Here is an 18168-nt window from a genome sequence, read left to right on the forward strand (position 1 = left end):
GATGGTATCACAAGGCAGTAAAAGGTAAAAAAAACGGTGGAGATACTGCTTTGAGCGTGGTGCCGATTGATCTATACTTGATCAGGGTGGATGAGCTCTTGCTGTGTGTAGCTTGAATGTTGTCGCAGAAGGAGGCAGGTCGGAACGGGAGGTAACCTGTATTGAGTCTGGTGCGGAGCGGATGCGGTGCCTTGCGTGTGGTGGAGGTGGGAAGGCAGGTAAGGTTGACTGATTGAGAAAGATGGCAGGTAGGAGAGTTGAGTTGGTAGGGTAGGTGGTAGGTAGGTGGGTAGGTTACGCGGGCGACTGATAGCGCGGTTGCGTGTGTAGTAGTACCTTTTTTGTTTTTTTCCCCTGCCGACCAACGGAAGCGAGGAATTTGCTGATTTAATTTTTTATTTGCTTTGTTTGACTTTTGGAGCTTCCGTGCCTGACATGCACTTGTTGCTTGTCGGTAGCCACAGCGGATAGCGGACAGGCTGAATGAAGATTTGTCCCAAATAGTCAATAGTCGACGGCGACTATTTTTCGGACAGGCGGCGCGGGCGCGGTGGATGGATGGTTTGGTGGTAGAAGGAAGCTGGTCTTTTTTGGAGACAAGCACAAGGTAGCGTGGCGGCAGCAGGTGGGTGGTGGTGGTGGTTGTGGTTTGTTCGCAGCGGAAAGCGGGAAGGCTTGGCCTGGCGAAACGAACTGGCTGCGGTGCGGGTTATGAGCCGAGCGGATTTGTGTAGGTATTTCTGCGGAGATGCGTGGTGCGATGGGGTGGCCGCGCAGAAAAAGGAAAAAACGCGACTCGAGTGAGAAACTTGGGTCGGGGGTAGTGGGAGAAAGAGTCGAGGTCACTCGGCGGTTTTTGGGGGGATCCCTTTTTTGACGGGGGGAGAAGGCCGAGAAGAGAGACTGGGGGTAACCTGAGAGGGGGGGCAGGAGGGAAAGGTAAGGCCGAGAGTCCAGAGCCAGAGAGAGACGTTGGACCAAGGGTCAGTTGTCAGGCAAGACCGGGTCAGGTCAGGTACCGAGTGGATGAGGGTGAGGGTGAAGGGTGAGATGGTTGGGGTGTCGTATCTCTCTCGTCCGGATTTCAATGGAATCCACGGAGCCGAAGAACGGGTTCTTGGACGCCCCCCAGAAAAGAACAGAAGAAGAAAAAAGGGGATAAGAGGAGACGGGTATGGGTATGGATACAGATAGGTTCTCGATGAGGTATCGGGGCGGCTTGACGTACGTCGTTGGTGGTTCAAGCGATTTCCCCTGCTCTCGAAAACAAGCAACAAGTGTCAGTTGGGGAAAAGCAGCTCGATTGAGGATAAGGTGAAAGGGAACTGCGGAGTGAATGAAAAGAGGATAGCGAGGTGGTAGCACGGGCTGCGGCCATAACCAGACAGTTTAAGGAAAAACGAAAGGCGGGGGGTGGCGGTCTTGGGCTGCCTGGGCCCTCTTCTACTCGAGTACATGGTTCGGACTTCTCAGAGACGCGACGGGGGCCCTTGGGGGTGCGACCAGGGTGTCAAGTGCTAGCTGGGTTGTAGAGTACAGTGCGCGCTACAAAGATACAAAGATACCTTTCCATCTTTTCTAACCTCGACCTCCATGCCCGGGGCATGCCGCTATGGAGCGAAGGGGGGAGGAAGAGGGAGAAGAAGAAGAAGAAGAAGACGAAGAAGGATGACCGGGGTGTAGAGGTACCTTTGAGGGGGTGTGTGCGTGGTTGGTGGGTGGGAGTGCCAATGTCGCGGTGCGCGTACGGAGTATGGTAGGTACGGATTACCAAAGGTGCCTACGGATACCTCAGTTGTTTGGAGCTCTGAAATGTGAGGTGTTCCATGGATGGATGCCGACGGAGACTCCCTCAGGTGGAGCGGAGAGAGAAAGGGCAGATATGTGGGCTATTCTCTTGGGATTCTACTCTGAACGGAACATCAACTGATGATATCTGGTTGTGCGGGTACCCGAGTAAATTGATACGCGCTCTCTTTTTCTGCCTCTCCCAATGGAAGGCAGGATGCAAGTGCTGATAATTTCTTACATTTCGATGAGAAAATTTGACCAAGTGGAATAAAGGGTGTGGATGTATGCCAAGGTACTTCATTACATCTTACATAGTATGTGCGTGTGTGTGAGAGAGAGTTGTCGAGAGGAAAGAGCACAAAAGTTAAACGGGCGGGTGAAGAATAGACAGGCAGCGGGAAGACTGGACGGGAACTGTGTTGGCGGAAGTCAAGCATGAGGCGACAACCAACGACACCGGTTTGTACCATAGACGCCTCAGGAAGAGAAGTCCCACCAAGGTACCTTATCTTACATCTCTCGGAGACCCGAGTTACATTGCAAGAACGATGGTCCACGGGGACAGAAAGAAACAATCACACTCCAGAGGAAGTCCATAGGAAGGAACGAGGAACAACGGGGTTAGCAATCACAGGCAGGCACAGGCTTCCGCAACTACCTTGCTCTTTCCATCGGCGGGGTTGGTCCACTGACTTCTGGTTTCCTTCCTGCTCAAGATGTGAGCCTGGTGGTGACTGCTAAAGCGAGGTGGTGGGTGGTGCTTGTTCGAAGAGGAGGAAAGTGGAGCCGTCCAAAGTGACTTCCACCCTCTCCTTCTGTTTCCCTTCCTCCTCCTTCTTCGTCCTGCCCCAAAACCTCATTTCTATCTTTCCCTCTCTCTCTTCCTCTCTCCATCTGATTACCTCATGTAACGTACCTTACCTTCCCATTCAATACTCCCAAGGTCACGTAAGCGCAATTGAACCCGGGCAACATGCTCGCCCCTTCCTTCGTTCTTCTCTCTTCTTGCTTCATATCACCCTCCTACGGAACTTGTACCATGATGCTCGAAAAAGGCGCAGAGTGACGACAATTAGAGGATCCAATCCCCTTTCCATGTACTCCTAGGCCCCCCAGTAGATAACTAAGGCACACGAGATGAGAAAGATATACTAGCACACACCCACCTGCAGCCGACCAGGGAAGAAGGTTTGGCTTCCAGCAGCACAAGCGCAACTACGGATACACTACGACGCTTGCACCATCCTCGACCTCCGCCATACCATTGGGAGATGAGAGGTACATATCCCGATACCTTGCCTACCTTACCTTGAGGTACCCAAGTATTACCGACTGCATCAACCCTCCCCGCCCATCTACTCAATGACCTTGACAGGCTTCCCCCTCTCTCAGCAACATGCCATCGTTCATCGCCATCGTCCACCCTCTAGCTCCTCTATCTGTACATGTGAATAGGAGACTTGGATATCGTCCACTAGGACAATGCTAGCGACAGATATCCTTTTACGCCAAGAGATAGCCCTGCTTGCAAGCCATACTGCTAGGTTGCGTCCCGCCCACGGCCATGGGTCCTGTCGGTCAGGACGCGGCCGACCGGACCAGTCCAGTCCAGTCCAGTGAGAACCTGGACTGCCATGCCTCGAGAGCTACAGTATGTGAGCCTGTAAGGTCTGGGGCGGCGCGGCCTACCAGCTCTTCCAATCCCATGGTTAGTTTCTGCACCTCGTGACTTGACTTTGCCAGTATCTCCATGTCTCTCCTCAAGCCCTCTTCCCTCGGTACGTACACTCGACAAATGTCGGGCTACGGCGGCTTTGCATCGTTGTGATGACTACCTAGCATGCGACACTGCAGAAGTGCAGATTGACATCTCTCTTCTTGGGTCCTGGCTTGCCTGTGTAATAACGGGTAGGCGATCCAGAACCAGGGCCAACATCGACGCCGTTGTCGTAGCCATTGCCGCAATAACCAACCGCCTGGTTCAATTGCTGAACCTGCTGGCGATCCCTTCTCTCTTCAATCTCGCGCCAAAACGTCTGCAGCTCATGTACCTGACTTGTCCGGTTTGGGATACGCTGCTGTTCCCTACCGACGGCTCGTTGGATTGTTCTTTCGAGGGCCGAGCTAACGCATAGCAGAGCCTAGGCGTCGCCGTGGACGTCCTGTCAGAACTTAGAACCTTCGCACCGACGCTGTCAAAGCCTTCTTCGCTGCCTTCGATTGCTTGCGGCTTGGTTCTCACGGCTTTGGGGCTTGAGCGATTGCGTTCCTCCTCCTCATGCCTTGGGAGCACATACTGCTGCCTTCATCTGGCGACTATCAGCCTTTCTAGGCCAGTCCCTGCAGAATGAAGAATCATGTCAGCAAACACCAGCCATTTCTTTGGACCCTCGATTGCTAACGCCTTTCCTTTTCTCACTGCACTGTGCCCCTCAATTTTAGCTCCCTCATCCTAGGTCCGGGCTGCCAGTGGAATCCATGGGGTATAAGCGATCCAGGTATTCCACATTGTAGCACAGTCGGCGGCGCCATGGCTGTCTAAACGGTGGTCAAAGCATCGTGGTTTGCGGCTTTCGGCTGCATTGCGAGATAGGGCGGGAGGAGAAGCAGGGGAAAAGGGGCGAAATGTTGCTTACAACGTGCCAAACGACGGGACTCAGGGAGAGCCTAGGAAAGACCCTCTTTCGAAATGAACTCCCGCCCTCGATTATCAAGACACGAGAAAGCACCACGCGTGCTGCGTGCAGCGTGCAATATTGAATGAGCGCGCCAACGAAAAATAATTAATGATTCTTGGGTCCTGTGGGGTGGCTCCTGCCTTGATGATTGGGACCCGTGGAGAATTGAGGGATCGGGAAAAGCGCCCAGTGCGACGAGTGTGCAGGGTACAAGATCGAATCCCTGCTGCTTACCGCGACTAGCGGTATCGAGGACCTCGGCTGGTCTTGGTTCTGTCTCCCGTCGCTTTTTGGCATCTTCGATCGGCCCGCCTGTTGTTTGGCTGCGTTCAGCTGGTGAAGATACCTACGGTGCCGGCTCATCGATGAGAATGAATGCCAACGTCGAGTTGTCATGCCCCCAGTCAGCCGGCCTGTCGAACCACAACCTGCGCGTAAGGCTTCCGAGCGGCCCTTGGTGCAGCTGGCAACGACGCTGGAGTCGTTGAAATACGCAGTACACAACGCTTGCGCTGCACTGTACTCGGTTTGCAGGCGGGAGCATGTGGAACATCGCGACGTGGTTTGGCTTAGCGTCTTCCTGCTGCGCTCGGTGTAGGGGTGTTCCTAGATGGCCGCTGGAAGCTGATTTCCTGGTTTGGATAGCTGCAAGCCTGCGAATCGACCGAGCTCATCTACGCCCATTCTTGAGCAGCGCTCTAGAAGCCTGCCTCAATCAGCACTGGCATGCCGTCCATAAAAGGAAAGTAGCTCATAGTTCTTTGACCTCAAGACAGACCGTCACGCGCGCCCGAGAGAGGTTGCTGCTCAGCGGCGACGGCACCGTGAAGCGCAGCATAGTACATTAGCCGAGTGAGAGATGACAACTCAAGCAACCGTGAGGTCTCGCAGGATCTCAATAGACTATTGACGTCGATTGCTACCCCCAAGGCTGGCCTCCTGTGAGTACTGGCCACAAAGACATCCGATGCGCGCCATGAGACGACTTTCATCATCTACCTAAGTTAGCAGTGCAAGGCCAACCTGACCAATCAGTGATTGGCGGAAATTGGCAATGGATTGGTATTGTGTGCGTGTATTACTCGACGGTGGGCTTCCATTCTCCTGGAAATCGATAGTGCTGGCCAGACCCAGCCGCGACTGGGACTTGGGGACTTCGATGTGGTTGTCCTGTCTCTCTTTCTCTCTGGACAGGTGGGTGTTCGTTCGTTCGCTTGCTCGGTCCAGGTGGATGCCCCACGCCGTCGCCGACCGAAATCAAACGACACGACACGGCGCGGGCATGGTAGTTGGGACAAGGGTCTGGTTGGTGGTTTGCTGGGAGGTGGATGGCAAAAAGACGCCGTCGCGCTGCGGCACAGCACACAGTGCTTCAGGCGCAGGCGTTCAATATGGGACGTGCTGTTGAGAACGTGGCCCCAGAGCGGAGACACACAGGGCAAGCTAAGGATGGATAGCGTGTGATTGCAGCGGCCACGGGTACGGAGCAAATGTCGTGAGCGTGGAGTCGAGGGTACTTTGTAGACTGTATCCGTCCATACTGCGGAGGATAGAAAGTACGAGCAGATATGTTACAGTCCCTGTCTGCTTGTTGATGGCTGCAACTCGAGACAAGAAAACACTGGGTCGATGCTGGTAGAGATTTCGGGGCTTCGGAGCGGATCTTGGAGGAGCACATGTTTGATGGGCAGACCGGGTTGTCAGGGCAGGCAAATGACAGGTCGAAGATGCGATTCTTTGCTCTGCTGCCGCGGCTATTGTACGGGTCCAAAGTGTTTCTTTGTACGAAGTCTAGTGGCACTGGAGCTTTGTGCCCGCCTCAAGTTGGAGAACGGCGATTCCGTTGTGTATGTCTCGGAGTCGGAGAAGAGCGTATTAAGGTATTCGTGAGGTTGCATTGCGTTGCGCTGGGTCACGGACCTGAAGGCGGCAGCCGAGACAGGCGTGAGAACGAGAGCCGCGATTCTTTCCTGGAAGATGGATGGATCAACTGCCGTCGCAGACGTACGAGACAACGCGTGCTTATTCACACGTGGAGAGTATTCGGTAGGCATTCAGCTCGAATTGGTTGACGACAAAGAGATCTCAAAGCAACGCCCCAAGATGGCCAAGAGTCGAGCGGTGGGGAGAAAAGAAACGATGGCAGACGGGTTGAATCTTGATATGCGAGCTTTGACAGGGGCCGTCGTTCACCGGTCTGGCTCCCTGCTTGGGGCCTGGGGCAGGCCGCAGGGTGGTGGGATACGGCTGCTGGACATGGTCTCGTAATACATTGCTGTCCGTCGTCGTTCTTGACGAAAGGCGAAGTACGCGGCCATTGATGAGTCTAGAATGCCGAGGTGCGAAGTCAAATCTCGGTACTAATCAAGCCTTTTTTCGACGTTGGATTGGAGTTGAAGAGGCTGACACGGGAAAGAAATCCAAGGAGGTCAAGACCAAGAACAAGGTGGGATGTCAGGCCTGACAAGGAAAGGCGTGCTGAAATTGACTTTTGTGCTCCCGAAGGAGAGATCTGGACGTTGCTCGATTCGTCCTGACAGCTTTGATGACAGCCTTTGGAGGACCAAGGACCTGGGGCAGATGGCTGGGCTTGCAAGGCTCGGCGGCGCGTGCTATGCTGGACGCGGCTTGGGCTGGGCTGAGCTGGGTCGGATTTACCGGTTTGCCGGGGGCCCATGACGAATGGAAGGTGATGGGGGGATTGGGACGCGGAGGGCCGGTGCGTCGTGCTCGAAGCCGTCCATTCAGAGTCAAGCCTGCCACGCTTTGGTCCATGACTTGAGAAGTTGTAACCTTGGACTCTTCGAGTGTCAAGACTCCAAAAGTCGATGTAAAAAAGAGAGCTGCTGCAGGCTGCAGCAGCGGGCGAGCCCCTCCCCTTCCCCTCCGCTCTCCCATGTTCCAATGTGCCCCCATGAAGTGTGGGGCTGTGGAACGAAGCGGGGAGCAAGGGGGCCGAGATTGGTCCAAACCCATCCAAAAGAGCAGAGAAATCGATACGGACGGGGACATGGAGACACAAGCGTGGTCCGGAACAGGGGATATACGTATCTTTACCTACCTGACTGGGCAGGCAGGAGCTGCGGGTTTGCACGAAGAAAGGCAAGTGTCCACGGGAGGAGCAAGGCAGTGGCAGGGTACGTATCCGCCACCTCGCAGTTAAGGTACCTATGGTTCATCGTGCAACTCCGGGCTCACTCTCACTCATGGCGACATCAGGTCGGATACAAGGTACATTTTAACCCCCATGAGGTCGATGGCGTTTTGAACACGCGATGAGAAGCTGGGCAACACGACAATCGGCCATGGGTCTACACTACGGGCTACGGATAATGTGGCTACCCAGTTGGCTGTCATTACCTTTTCCCAGGACTCGACTGATACTACTCCGTACATAGTCAGTAATTGCTCATGAGCATTTGCTGGAGGATCGAGAGTACCTCAGGTAGAGCGAGGCAAGAGGGGACGCTATTCCCTATAAGGAAGTTAAGTCTAGATGTCTCCACACAGTGCACAGTGTCTCAGAGGGTACTTCGTCAGCTACCCGTACGGGTACCCGAGCGAGACGAGGAAAAAATGCAGGGTAAATGAGAGAATCAATGTTCAATGTATTGTGTGCCGGGCTGCAGTCTGCATGTAAGGTATCGCTCGCTCTGCCTGCAGATGCATGCGGGCCAAGCTACTGGATTGATTCGCCTTTGCGACTTACCATGGAACTTACCGTCATAGCCCATCAGTAAGGTGAGAGCAGAGGCCACCAACATGTTTGGGAAAATGACATTCGAAGGGATGCCTCAAGACATGGCCAGATTATTTCCTTCACTAACAGCAGAGTCTCTATGAACACAATCTGCCAGGATCATGAGCAGGAGCTGCTTGCTCTTCCTGTTGCTTTCTTCTACCCCTGGCACATCACACGCGAGCATGCTGACTTGGTCCACTGGATCGGTTTCTTTGATCAAACGAACTCGGACTCCGGAGCGAGCAACAGAAGATGCGTGTTTGGTGTCAAGTCAGGGGGGACTTGGTCTGCTCCGTGGCCCGTTCATCATCGGGCCCGTGTCTTATCGAAAGTTGTTGTTCTGCAGCATCTCGCGGCAGTTCGACTTCACACAAGACAAGCAAGCCCTAGGTACACTGGGAAGCCACACAAGATGAAGAGGAGCGGTGGCGGCGGCGGCGGCGGCGGCAACACAGCATCGTGCAGAAAACGAATAATGTACTTCTCGGTCGTTGTCAACGATTTCCTTTCTCTTTCACGAAGCATCGCGACAGCAGACACCAGAACATGCGCACGGAGTACCATGCAGCTTAGATGCCTCACGCCCAGCATCGGCGTCAGTCAGCAATGGAAATGCCAGAGTGAGAGTCAGATCCAGGTCCCGGAGAGAACTGGCGAGCGGTTGCCGATCGAAGAACGCCTCCCCTTACCCTACCGCTCCTTCCCTGCAATTCCCCAGTCATAGTACCTAAGTCTGTGTCTCTATGTCGCACCCCGTTGAGCCCAGTTCAACCGGATCTTTTCCGTGCACGTGACGATCCGATCCTCCACCCCGGTCTAACACTTGTCAGAGAAAACGGTGGCTCTTGCTTCGCCTGATTCACTCACCACTTGCCTACGGCCTGCCTGCTTTCCAGACTCCAGACTCCAGACTCCAGTATCCTCTTTCCCTTCCTGCACCGTGTATGTTCGTGGTTTCCGAGGCTTCGACCGACCTTGCCTGCTCCACACCACCAAACCGCTCTGCCCGATGCACTCGGGGAGTCGGGGCTGCAACTGACACGGCGTTTCGTTTCGTTCGACAAATTATCTGACCTCAACCGTCTTTCCTACCGACCTGTTGGCGCTTGTCGCCCAAGTCCGGCTCTACCCTCTTCTTTGTACTCTCGCAAGCGGATAACCCGTACGTACTCGTTCGCATCCCGCCAGACTTGTCCGCAGGACGTTAGAGACCGTGCGTGTGTGATGAGTTCGCGGCGCCTCGAACCGCGGTTCACACCCTCAACAACCTGGGGCACATGGGATCACTGCCGCTTTCGGTCTCCACGCAATATGACGGGATGGTTCGCAAGAGTCGCGTTCAACGGGGCAAGCGATACAGTCCAGCCTTGCGCTCGGTCGATGCTCTGAGCCCAAGTCAAGTTCGTTTCCGAATCCAGTGTACCTAAATGGGCGCGACTTTTATTGGTGTCGCTCGGAAGTCAACGGCTTGACGTAAATTGTATTTTGAGGGGTCGCACTCAAGTCCTTCAAGCCTGTTAGTCTGCGTAGACCAGATCTCGCAGCATTCCTCGGCCAAGGAATGGCTCTTGGTCTCTAGACTATCAAGGGCCAAATTCGGGAGGTAGCAGGCGGCTTCCATGGCGGATTCTCGTTTTCCCGCCTGGCAGTCGATGCAAGAGGAAGTCGTCCAGAAGCACAAGCTATTCGACGGCATGCCATCTCGCCGGTACCCCGGCCATAGATGGGACGGTAGCTTCGTAACGACATGCTGACCATGTTGTGCCTAGGCTCCTACGATTCGCCGTTCCATGTACAAATCGGCTTGAACCAACAGTTCCCGGTTGAAGCAAATGCAATGGGATTTGGATTCCCATGTGATATTTCCAAGCAGTCAAGTGAATTGGAAAATGAAGGGGACTAAACTGATAGCACTGAAGAAAAGTGTCAGTGCAGTTTCCGGAGGCTTCACCGTTGTTGTTTCCCATATAGAAGGACAACATCCTTTCTACTTTGTTTCCAGAGTATTCCTCCATGATTGCAACGCAAACACGGCTGAGAGCTCCACGGGGGTAGTGAAAACGATAACGCCTATAATGCAGATCTTATCCAGCCGCAATACGACATCGTCAGAATTTCATAGGCGTGCTAGACAAGTTGGGCTGCCAAAGCTAGGCGACAAGAGTTCCGAGGGCATTTACTACTAGACCGGATACTAGGCATGGGTTCCGTATTGCTCTCGAATTCGACTCTGGAGCTCAACAAATCCAAGCGGCCGATGAGCCCCGCGAAGCATCGCCATTCACTGACCATTGGATGATTTCTGCCCAGCAATGACGTTCTCGATGTCGTTGATTGCACAGCGTCCAATTCCAAAATGGTTAGTGGCCGATCTCACGAGCCCGGAATTCAGCGTTTATCGGCCGAACCACGTTCTTCGGCTCTAGCAAGTTCAAGCTTGGCATTCTGCCCTGTCAAACGTCTTTTGACTCCAAGGCTAGACGTCTTTGGGAAGCAGAGTGGAAGAGCTAGTAAAGTGTGTGCACTGTCGTCCTCGAGAGCTTGCTACTAGCGAGGGTGCCCCAAAAAAGGGATGTCAGCAAGGATATGCTATTTTTCTTTCTTTTCAAGAATGCCATGCTGCTTGTAAGGAACAACCGACTCGGACAGTCCTCCTCATTACAATCCATGGGTATGAACGACTGTTCGGCGAAATTACCGCGGTATCTAGACCAACCTTCGCAGGAACGACGAAGTGGGATTGCAATTCTGGGCATCTAGATCGCTGCCACCATCATACATAGCCCACATCACGAAGCACGTCCTGTCACCCCGGCTGTCTAGGGACGAACAGCGCCCGCTCCACAAAGCTTCCTTCCTGCTCCAGCCTCCGAGCTTCAGCAGCCCCTCTCTCCTCTGAGTTCCCGCCCGCCCCGGTATGATAAGAGAGATCCTGCTCAAGCTGCACCATATCACAAAGCCTTGGCTCGGCCTTCGCCTTCCGGCTTGCGGAGGTAAAATTGCCGCGAAGAAGAGAAAAGGCCGGCTGGTTCCACGTCCACGTCCATGTTCTGCGTGCTGACAAACGTGATTTTGCCGGTTGGAAGGGGAGCTTTTTTGACTTTCAGGGAAGAGGGGCCGGCTCACGGTTGGTGCTGGGGCTAGAGGAAGACGCGTTTCTTTCGTGAAGTTGCTTAAACGCGCTTCGCGTCGCGCCGGGATTTCCCACAGCTAAGCCCAAGCCGATCTGAGGATAGTCTGTCTGGACGTGGATTATCTACTAGATGAAGCCGTTGTAGAAGTAATGGTAAGAACTTGCGAGGCAGAAGAGGCATTGAATTTGGGGAGTCGCTTTATTGGTCTTGTCTTGCGGCCACTTTGGGGGGATATCGAATCTATCATTCCGGAATTGCCATTCTACTCAGACACATAAATGCCTTTGAGCTACCCTCTCTTGTTGTCATTATAGTCACCTTAGTTCTCACCGGTCTGGCCAAACTCATCCTACTTGCAGTGACAGTCTACTTCGGATTCGAGACCAGGCAGACTGTGATGAAGATTTGACTCGGGGCAGCAACACACCCTCCCCTCCCAATTGCCCCAGAATGCTACAATGTCATCGGTGTCTCTCAGAAACCCATGAGAAGTGCGGTCCAGACTCCAGGGGGGGCGACATGGTATTCTCGAGCCAGATCTCCCCGGACTAATGCCCCTCGTTCCCGGCGTCGGTCTTTGAGTTTGACCTAGTTCCGCCTCGGATCCAACGTCAAATCCGAGGAACACCGCGGATCGCGTGTGCCGGGGACAGGAGAGACTTCGCCACGCGGTATGCTGTTTGACTTTTCCATGGTGTGATGTCGCTGGATGTATGTTGTCGACTATCATCTTTCTTTGTCTTTGTTGCCCTTTTTCTCCGGTTGAGAGAGGTGCCCTCTGGCGGACTCGATATAGTTCAATCTCGCTCGGGACGAACCGTTCGTACATGTATGCATTCAGCTGTCTGCCTTACACACATCCTTGACTGAAGCCAAGTCGGGTGGGATAACCCGCAGTCTAGGGATTTGAAACAAGTGCGCGTGGGAAGACTTAGTAATACTACGGTATATACGACTTGTGGTATTTGGCGCTCCAATGAGAATTTTCCTTTCATCTACCGGAAGATCCTGAGTTTGCATATTCAGGTGGGAATAAAGTCAAATCTCGAACCTTCTTGGTAACCTTATTTGAGTGCCATCGACCTATCCCCCATATGTGGTGCGAAGAACAAGGTAATCCTAAGCGGCGAGTGATTCCGATTACAGCTCATGAGAGTGGAGCATCATGAGATATACAAAACCTGTTTACTCAAAGGCTGTGGGTGATGTGTCGATTTGCTTGGCCAATATTCTGAGGGCTGCCAGCCTTCGGATTCTCTCGTGTACAGTCTCTCGTCGAGTCTAACAGTATGGCAGAGACGTGTCAGAGCAGCTCCCAGCAATGAACTTCTGGTCGACCTTGGGCTTATCTGCTTCAAAGAGTTGCGCCGATGGATCAAGAACACGATTGATGATATGAACGACGCCCTAGGACCCAAACTCCCGTTAGCACGATTGGTTCCGAACAGTTCGAATCGACATTAGTTGGAGATCTTGTTTCTTTTTGCCGAAAAACAGAACGCACATTGGTAACCCTCAAATCTCCGTCCGTCACCGCCGCAACATCGTTCAACCACACCTGTCCATCCTTGACCTGCATGCCAACGTACAAGTACGACCCCGTCTGGATCCTGGTCGCAGTCTCGTTGAAGACACTCGTGAGAAGCTGCGAATTGGGCACGTAGTGGTGCTGCACCAGATTGCCGAGCCACCACTTACCCTTTGGCGTCGGCAAAAAGGTGTTGAAGTACTGTCCCGTGTTTTTCTCATAGGCGGCGTTCGAGGGCGCGAAGAAGGTGAAGTTCCAGGTGGGGACGGTGTCGAACGCTTCCGTGAAGCCCGCGGATCCGTCGAGAACCTCGGCGAGCGTTGTCAGGTCGCTCCTAGATTTGACAAAGTCTAGGAGCGTTGTCGTGTCGGAGGTCTTTGGGGGCACGTAGGTACCCGCCGGTTTGGATATGTAAGAGAGCGGTTTCCTCTCTGCGGCGGTCACCGCTGATACCGTTCCGAGAGTGAAGATTCTCAACAAACTGATAAGCTTCATGTTTTATGTGAATAACAAGGTTTGTCAAGTAGTGTCGAGAGGAAAAGAAGTAAGATTCAACGACACGAGAAGTGGCAGTCTCTTACCGGCAGATTCACATGGACCAATATACCATGCTAAGTGGACCACAACACTCGTTGTATTCAATTCATTCCAAGTTCACCGCGACTAACCAATGGTCACCGGGTCAGTCTCCCGGGCCGGATCCATGCCCCGATAGTTGTCCCGGAATGCGGGGAACACGATGGAAAGATGATCCCCCGCAGATCGGGTCTTTCCCGGACGGGAAAGCTGCAGCGGAAATATCCTCCGGATGAAGTCGTATCTCTCTAGATGACAAGAGTTCATCGTTTTCTCGAAAGGCCCCTCAGCTGAGTGTAGACCTTGGTTTAAAAGGGAGACATAGCTTCCATGGCGTCTTGATTCAGTCAACGTGCATGGATCCCATACTTCCCTACGAGAGTCCACACCATGCGATTTTTGACGTTCCTCGCTATCTTTACCGCAGTTCCCTCTACCCTAGGGGCCAGCAAGCCACAAATGGGTGAGAAAATTACCCGTCTCATAGAACTTGCAATCCAAAACTCAAAGTCAATGTCCTACTCACTTACATGTCCTCTGTTCCGAGATAGGTTGGAACTCGTGGAACACGTTCAAGCAGAATATCAACCAAACCCTGATTGAGGACACAGCAACAGCAATGGTAGAAAAGGGCCTAGCAAAGGCGGGATACAGCTACGTCGTCATGGATGAGGGCTGGCAGGCTCTCGAACGAGACGTCGAGGGCCGGCAGCAGCATAATGCTACCCGCTTCCCGTCTGGTATCTCGACACTCGCGGAGCACGTTCATACCCTAGGCCTCAAGATTGGTCTCTACAGGTACTGTTCTTACTTCCATGGATGCTTCTCACTCTGCCTCCGTCTTCTGCTTCTTTTCCACTCGAAGAGGTCCAGTTGAAGAGCAGAAAGCGACTCGCGAAAACGAATGCTAACGAAAACCTAGTGACTCGGGAATCTTTGGCTGTGGCTTTACACCCGGCTCCTGGGGCTACGAAGAGCTCGATGCCCAAACCTACGCCGCCTGGGGCATCGACTATCTAAAGTACGACAACTGCGGCGGCTTCCACGCGGGTACGCACACCCAGCAGGAACGCTTCCAGACAATGTCGTCCGCCCTCCTGGCAACCGGTCACAAAATACTATACAGTCTATGCCAGTGGGGCCACCAGTTCCCCTGGTACTGGGCGGACCAGGTCGGCGCTGCCTCATACCGTATGTCTGGCGACATTCACGCGCGGTTCGCGGAGGACAAGGCCAATATCTGCAAGACGGCGTACTGTCTTAACACCGGATACGCCGGGGTGAGCGTGCTGACTATGATCCGGAAGATGAGAGAGATCTCGCCGTTCCAGGCAAAGGAGAGGGGTAGTTGGGCGGACATGGATATGTTGGAAGTAGGAGTCGGGTATAATCTCAGCGGAAAGATCGTGTACATGTCCGAGGTGGAGGAGCAGACGCACTTTTCGTTTTGGGCGGCGCTCAAGTCACCTCTCATCATCGGTGCCGACGTCACGAAGATTCGGGATTCATCGTTAAGGATTCTACTCAATGAGGACATCATCGCCATCTCTCAGGATGAGAGGGGCGAAGCTGTGAAGTACTTGCCTAGGTTGTCGAGGGAGGACGAGGTGCAGGTATGGGGAGGCGCCATCGAGACGGGAGCGTACCGGTACGTTGTCCTCGCCTTGAACTATGGGAGGAACAAGACGAGCATCGAGGTGCCATGGAAGGAGGTTGAAGGGTTGGAGGAGTGTCCCGGTGGAGGGTTGAAAGTGAAGGATGTATGGGCTGATGAGGATTCGGGGATCGTCAAGGAGAAGATCACTTTGGAAGGGGTGGCGGTCGGGCAGACCAAGGTTCTCTTGCTGTCTTGCTAGATATGCAGGAGGGTATCCTGGTAATTACATATCCGGCAGAGCTGCAACCAGTCCAAAATGAGCATCTGTGAGCCAACTCCTAGTTTAAACAATTAGATGGAGGTCTTCGGATGGGGCTTCATAGAAAGGAACAGAGTGTAAGTTTCTCATGTGTGTCTAGCCTTATTGATGCTTGTTTCATGTCTATATCTCGCTTGGACCGGATTGTCTTGAACTTGATAAAATCTAAGGCTTACAAGAAACAAACCAATCTCGAAGGTTGATGGAAAGAGGCGTGATCACAGACGGGTGAAAAAAATCAGATTGAATTTGGTGACTGTATTAATCTCATGGTAGTAAGTCCCAGCCATGATCTTTGGTCTCCATGGAGAAAGCCTCAGTGATCGGCTTCCAACATGTTCGGGGAGCTAGAGGCCGAGAAACGGCTATAGGACTGGCATCAGCGGCAAGCCTCAGTGTCTATTTCGTGGAACATTACACTAGTCTTTGTGTAATCCAATAGATTGATCCTTCCAAGCGAGGTCCTCGTTCATCCTTGCATCCCGGGTGGCTCGGCACTCTCAACTCTCCTATACCGGAGTGCGGAGCAAGTTCCGGACAATCCTCCGGCATCATCAACACAACGCAGAACATCCCACCGAGCACAACAAACCGCTTTTCATCAATAGGCTATGCGGCCCGAAAGCTCTACCGCCGGGAGCCGATGGGTGGTCTGTCAACTTGCGAGCCCATGTTTCTATTGGGAAGGTTTGTCCGCGGGGACGTGTCCCATGACTAAGGCGTCGTGTCTCTTGGCCGTAATTCCCATGGAGCCAGAGGTCTGGGAGGCGAATAGGATGAATAGGAAAGTGATTACTTGAATGCGGTGCCCCAAAAGATGAGTTCCTAGTGAGTACGTTCCATCAGTCTCTTATGTCCTTTGAGAAAGCGGGCACTACAACTTGCTATCGATTACTCCAAGCCTGCCCACTTCGAAAGGAATCATAGGACAGAAAAACTTCAACCAAGTCAGAACTAGCAACATGACTCCTGAAGCCATCATAACAGAGAAAGTCCCAGTCACGAACAGCCTCAATAAGAGGTTAGTTGACGATGGCACGGACTTCAAGATGGGCGGCAACGCTTGTGTAAGTAAAATCGTGCTCTTAGTGCTCTTAACGCCCTCATCACTATCGTCACCACCGCGGCCCCTCCATGCTAACGCAGAGTGTTTTCACCTCAACAACAGAAGCGCAGCAAACACTGCCAGGAGAATATGGAAACAGTAGCCGGTCTCACGACTCCTCCGTTCTCTTCAGCAGAGATCATCAAGCAGGGAGAAAAGTCTCTGGCGGCCTCGCTCTTCTCCCCCAAGGTCACAGCCAAGATCTGGGGCGTGGCAAAACAAAGCTTCTCATCGGTATGAGCAACTCCCCTATGAGCTGCCGTAAGAATAGAAAGCTCCTTCATCTGCTAACAAATATTTTTTTTCGGTGCAAAGTCTTCGCCCCCGACCCTTTTCCCGGAATACACCAAACCAGGCGGCACAAAGTACGTCTACCGCGAACTGGATTTTTGGACCTCGGGCTTCTTCCCCGGGTGTCTCTATCTCCTCCTCGAGCGAAGGCGTAGGCACCCCCATCTCTTGAAACGGCTAGGCTGGTCAGCAGAGGATGAGCCCAACTTACTACATCTCGAGTAACTCCCCCAGATGCCAATATTCCAAAACTTCAATCGACTGACCCGTGCACCAAGGTTCGCCTGTAAGTGGTGGACAGAAACCCTCCACCCCAACGCAGAGCTCAAGACGACACATGACCTGGGCTTCATGATCTTTCCCTGGGCACGACCCGCGTGGGAGCTTTCGGGTGACCGCAGATCCTTCGAGACGGCTTTAACGGCAGCTAGGTCGCTGTATAGCCGGTTTGACGCCACCGTGGGATCCATCCGGTCGTGGGACATCTGTGTAACGAAGCGATACAAGTTCCTGGACCCGAGTAAAGACTTTCTCGTGATCATTGTAAGCACCACCTCGCGACTACAGTCAACACTCTGTGAATTATATTATTAAACGGAAGCCAGGACAACATGATGAACCTCGACGTGATCTTCTGGGCTGCTTCTCAGCTTGGAGACGATGACATGTGGAACGCGGCTGTCAAGCACGCCGAAACGACGAGGGAGCACCACATTCGCCCGAACTCTTCCACCTTCCACGTTGTCAACTTTGACCAGGCGACCGGCGTGCCAAAGGAAAAGATTACAAATCAGGGACATTCTGACACATCCTCATGGTCGAGGGGACAGGCGTGGGCTGTCGCCGGATTCGCGCAGACTTATGGCTGGACACGGGACAAATCTTTCCTCGATACAGCCATCTCGTGTGCGGACTATTTCCTTGAGCAGCTCCCTTCGAGCGGGATCCCGCCGTGGGACTTTGCTGCGCCCAAAGACATGGCACAACCTCCGGATGTCAGTGCCTCCATGATTGCGGCGTATGGCATGTTGCTCATTCACGAGGCTCTGACGGCGCTTGGAAGGCCATCAACGTACCTGAGAAGCGCCATCGGTCTCACTCGCGCTACCTGTAACAACCACATCAATAGTGGCGGATTCTATGTGAAGTCTCAAAGGTCGATCGATACGGTCGAGCACGGCACGGTGGTTGAAGAAGTAGGTTGGGAAGTGGAAATGGGGGATGAGCCGGAGACCATATTGAATGGGGCAACCATCAACAACTACGAATTTGCGCCGCGAAGGTGGGCAAACCACGGACTGGTGTATGCTGACTACTTCTTTCTGCTGGTGGGGAACAAGCTTCTGGAAATGGGCGTCCCAGAGTTGTTTGACGAGAACCGGTCTTGAGCATTTGAACGCGGAGAAT

The 18168-nt window shown here is 53.3% G+C and overlaps 6 protein-coding genes across 6 annotated transcripts; 4 read left to right on the forward strand and 2 right to left on the reverse strand.

The window, feature by feature from the left end:
* Positions 1-7: 7 nt before the first annotated feature.
* Positions 8-1923, reverse strand: CLUP02_08615 (uncharacterized protein; the record flags this gene model as incomplete). Its single annotated transcript, XM_049287601.1, has 9 exons — positions 8-306; positions 363-382; positions 442-479; positions 535-914; positions 1020-1368; positions 1456-1489; positions 1590-1689; positions 1772-1851; positions 1910-1923. 9 exons carry the CDS (start codon positions 1921-1923, stop codon positions 8-10), a joined length of 1314 nt encoding a protein of 437 aa, XP_049144744.1.
* A 3088-nt stretch (positions 1924-5011) lies between these two features.
* On the forward strand, positions 5012-5317 carry CLUP02_08616 (uncharacterized protein; the record flags this gene model as incomplete). Its single annotated transcript, XM_049287602.1, has 1 exon — positions 5012-5317. The coding sequence occupies one exon, from the start codon at positions 5012-5014 to the stop codon at positions 5315-5317; it is 306 nt and encodes a 101-aa protein (XP_049144745.1).
* A 2066-nt stretch (positions 5318-7383) lies between these two features.
* On the forward strand, positions 7384-9790 carry CLUP02_08617 (uncharacterized protein; the record flags this gene model as incomplete). Its single annotated transcript, XM_049287603.1, has 11 exons — positions 7384-7493; positions 7543-7606; positions 7689-7700; positions 7753-7866; positions 7987-8084; positions 8149-8205; positions 8257-8871; positions 8973-9036; positions 9115-9309; positions 9441-9611; positions 9725-9790. The coding sequence occupies 11 exons, from the start codon at positions 7384-7386 to the stop codon at positions 9788-9790; spliced, it is 1566 nt and encodes a 521-aa protein (XP_049144746.1).
* Positions 9791-9830: 40 nt separating this feature from the next.
* CLUP02_08618 (uncharacterized protein) lies at positions 9831-11110 on the forward strand (the record flags this gene model as incomplete). The annotated part of the gene is made up of 7 exons (XM_049287604.1): positions 9831-9942; positions 9981-10083; positions 10142-10318; positions 10522-10709; positions 10750-10785; positions 10861-10882; positions 10936-11110. 7 exons carry the CDS (start codon positions 9831-9833, stop codon positions 11108-11110), a joined length of 813 nt encoding a protein of 270 aa, XP_049144747.1.
* A 1516-nt stretch (positions 11111-12626) lies between these two features.
* Positions 12627-13368, reverse strand: CLUP02_08619 (uncharacterized protein; the record flags this gene model as incomplete). Its single annotated transcript, XM_049287605.1, has 2 exons — positions 12627-12752; positions 12850-13368. 2 exons carry the CDS (start codon positions 13366-13368, stop codon positions 12627-12629), a joined length of 645 nt encoding a protein of 214 aa, XP_049144748.1.
* A 471-nt stretch (positions 13369-13839) lies between these two features.
* CLUP02_08620 (unsaturated glucuronyl hydrolase) lies at positions 13840-18149 on the forward strand (the record flags this gene model as incomplete). The annotated part of the gene is made up of 9 exons (XM_049287606.1): positions 13840-13875; positions 13937-14316; positions 14372-15284; positions 15808-16052; positions 16234-16432; positions 16534-16704; positions 16786-16982; positions 17040-17304; positions 17367-18149. 9 exons carry the CDS (start codon positions 13840-13842, stop codon positions 18147-18149), a joined length of 3189 nt encoding a protein of 1062 aa, XP_049144749.1.
* Positions 18150-18168: the final 19 nt, after the last annotated feature.

Source organism: Colletotrichum lupini, chromosome 4 (genome assembly GCF_023278565.1).
Source record: "Colletotrichum lupini chromosome 4, complete sequence".
Lineage (NCBI taxonomy): Eukaryota > Fungi > Ascomycota > Sordariomycetes > Glomerellales > Glomerellaceae > Colletotrichum > Colletotrichum lupini.